The 2,814-nt window shown below is 52.4% G+C and overlaps 1 protein-coding gene across 1 annotated transcript in view; it reads left to right on the top strand.

The window, feature by feature from the left end:
- Positions 1-2,814, top strand: part of FAM83D (family with sequence similarity 83, member D) — a 24,314-nt gene that overhangs the window by 413 nt on the left and 21,087 nt on the right. Inside the window, exon 2 of the mRNA XM_010829240.1 lies at positions 19-105. Coding sequence (XP_010827542.1) covers positions 19-105 — 87 coding nt within the window. The remainder of the gene's footprint in view (positions 1-18; positions 106-2,814) is intronic.

Genomic DNA, 2,814 nt, shown 5'->3' with positions numbered 1-2,814 from the left:
GGGGCCACGCGCGTCGAGGCGCACTTCCAGCCTCGGGGCGCGGGCGCCGGCGGACCCTATGGCTGCAAGGACGCGCTACGCCAGCAGCTCCGCTTGGCGCGAGAGGTGAGCGGCGCGGCCCAGCTCCTCGGGTCTCCTCGGTTCCCGGTCGCACGGGACATCGTCTTCAAAAAATGGGAAACTGAGGTCTCCTAGGAGCTCGGGCCGGTTGGTCGGGGGGTCCCCAACTCTCCCCACTCTGTGTGTATCCCCTCGGATCCCCGATCTCCTCCCCGTCCGCTCCTCGTGGCCAGGGAGAGTGGGAGGAATCTCCATCCCCAAGAATGCGAATTGTGTTCAAGTTCCAACTCCTAACGTTTACATTCCCTGGGAAGGTGACCGGAAATCCTGTCCGTTCCAGCTTTCAGTTAAAAACCACTTGTCAGATTGGCTGTCAGCCGACTCTAGATCCCACTTTGAGGAGTTCCTTTAGAGATGTGTGACTTAAGAAGCGCATAACCTAGGGGGAAATTCCTGAAAGGTTGTCTCCAGAGACAGCTGCGGGGCGTTTCGAGTCTATCATTGCTAGTCACCCCCACGTGTCTTGTAGAAAGCAGATGCAAACCAGAGGGGCCAAGAGCCCTGACCCTTTTCCCTCCTGCCAGCCTGGAGGGGAAGTTGCACCTTCAGTGAATGGGTGGCGCAGGGAGTTTGCATTTCCCTAGGCTGGAAAAAAAAAAATGCAGAAAGCCATGCATTAAATCATCTCTCCACGCTGGGTTTTGGTGCCGTTGTCTGGCCCTTAAGTGTGATAAGGTATTGGGGCGTGGTGGGAGATTTTGTCTCCCTGCCAGCCTGGATGAGACTGCACCCAGGGTGCTGGGTACAAAGGGGTCAGGGAGAAAGCATGCAGCACCCAAGGTGGCGGGGGCTGGTAGGGTGTAGCAGACACCTTCCTCCAGAGCCATGATCAACTGCCACCTTGCTTGCTAACTGGCAGTGCCCAGCTTCCTGGCTGTTTGCCTGTGACAGAGAAAATGCAGGTAAGGCTCCAGGTTGTGGTAAGACTTGGTAGGGCTTATAGATGAGTGTGTCTGACTATGGTTATGGTATCTGTACATCCGACTGGTTGAAGTAGACAAGCTGGGGACAAGTCCTGACTTACCAGTGTTCCTGATGCCCAGTGCCATTTGCCTGTTGGTGGGGTTGCAGTGGGTAGGGGATCCAGTAGGCTAGTGCCTTGCCATTGTGGGAGGATGTGTGGGCGCCACCTAGGCTGTTATCAGCCCTGCAGTGCATTGAGTATGCTGAGGGTCGTTTTGATGTTACAGACACTTGTGAGTTCAGTGGGAAGATTGGAAAGAGGGAAAAAAGCACCTTTGTAGAATAGGTGTGCATTCCCAATGATCACCTCTAGGGGGAGAACTTGGGCACCTGGAACTTGGGAAAAGTAATGAATGGGTCTCTGAGAGAGGAACTGCCCTAGCCCCTTGCTTACATTTGGGCTTCCTTGGTAGCTCAGATAGTGAGGCGTCTGCCTGCAATGCTGGAGACCTGGGTTCAGTCCCTGGGTTGGGAAGATCTCCTGGAGAAGGAAATGGCAACCCACTCCAGTACTCCTGCCTGGAAAATCCCATGGACGGAAGAGCCTCATAGGCTACAGTCCATGGGGTTGCAAAGAGTTGGACACAACTGAGCGGCTTCACTTTCACTTTTTTCACTTGCTTACATCCTGTTTTCAGTAGTACTGAAGGGGCACTAGAGCTAAGACCAGTCCATCAACTCAGTGCTGGTCTTAGAAAGGGCTCAGGACCCATACTCAGAGTCCTTTGTCTTGTAGGCATTCTGTAATGCCTTCCTGGGTAGAACCTCCTGCCTTGTTCTTTGCCCTGTATCTTCAAGATTCTGTATTTGGAACCTGGACAGTTTTAACTGAGAAAGGTGGTATGATACCTTTAAATCTGGTAAGTGTTTTCAATGTCTTTTCCGTATGCCAGATTGCTTGCTTATTCAGTGTATATCAGACACTATGCCCCCAGGGCCTGGGACCACAGGTGAAGGACATGACTCTTGCCTGCACTTGAGAGTTGATAGTCGGCTGGTAGGAAGCAGTGAGGAGGTTGCTACCGGCTGAAGAAAGAAAGCTTTAAGAAGGGTGGCGACCTTGGAGCTGGGTCCAAGTGGAGGAGTGGGGCTTGTCAGAACAGAGAGCATAGGGACCGGCCCAGAATGGTGAAAAACGCCTGGCATTTTTTTGAGGCCACCATGTTCCTCACAGCTGGAGCACAGAGTATATGTAGGTTAATGGTAGGAGAGAAGGCTAAATGGGGAGACTGAGACCAGACTGTTGAGGGCTTTGTACACTACTGGAAGGACCAGTGGGGAGCCATCGAAGGTTTAAGGGGAGGAGAGAGACATGATCAGATTGGTGTCTTTGAGATTCTGGTGGGAGCCTGCAGGAGGATGGGTTAGAGAAAGGTGAGACTGGTGTCAGATGGTTGTAAGGAGGGGTTGTAGGGATCTATAAATGAGAAGAGGGTCTATGCTAAGGCACTGCTGGGGGTTGGGCAGGGGAAGAGTTTTTGGTAGAACTGACAGGACTTGGTCATTTGATGGACCAGAAGAGTGGTGAGGGAGGTGGGCAGGAGACGGGGCAAAGCCAAGGAGAAGGTATGGGAAGAGTTGAGATTTTTTTAGCTTGGGTGGACAGTGATGCTACCAAATTAGAATATGGAGGAGAATGAGGCTGAGGGTAGGGATGGGGAAATGAGTTGGATCTGAGACACCCTAAACTTGAGGTCTCAGAGACCATCTCTTTTGTTCAAAACAAAACAG

Source organism: Bison bison, unplaced genomic scaffold (genome assembly GCF_000754665.1).
Source record: "Bison bison bison isolate TAMUID 2011002044 unplaced genomic scaffold, Bison_UMD1.0 scf7180017864500, whole genome shotgun sequence".
Classification (NCBI taxonomy): Eukaryota; Metazoa; Chordata; class Mammalia; order Artiodactyla; family Bovidae; genus Bison; species Bison bison.
Note: the sequence above shows the minus strand (reverse complement) of the source record. Positions and strands in the feature narration are given on the sequence as shown.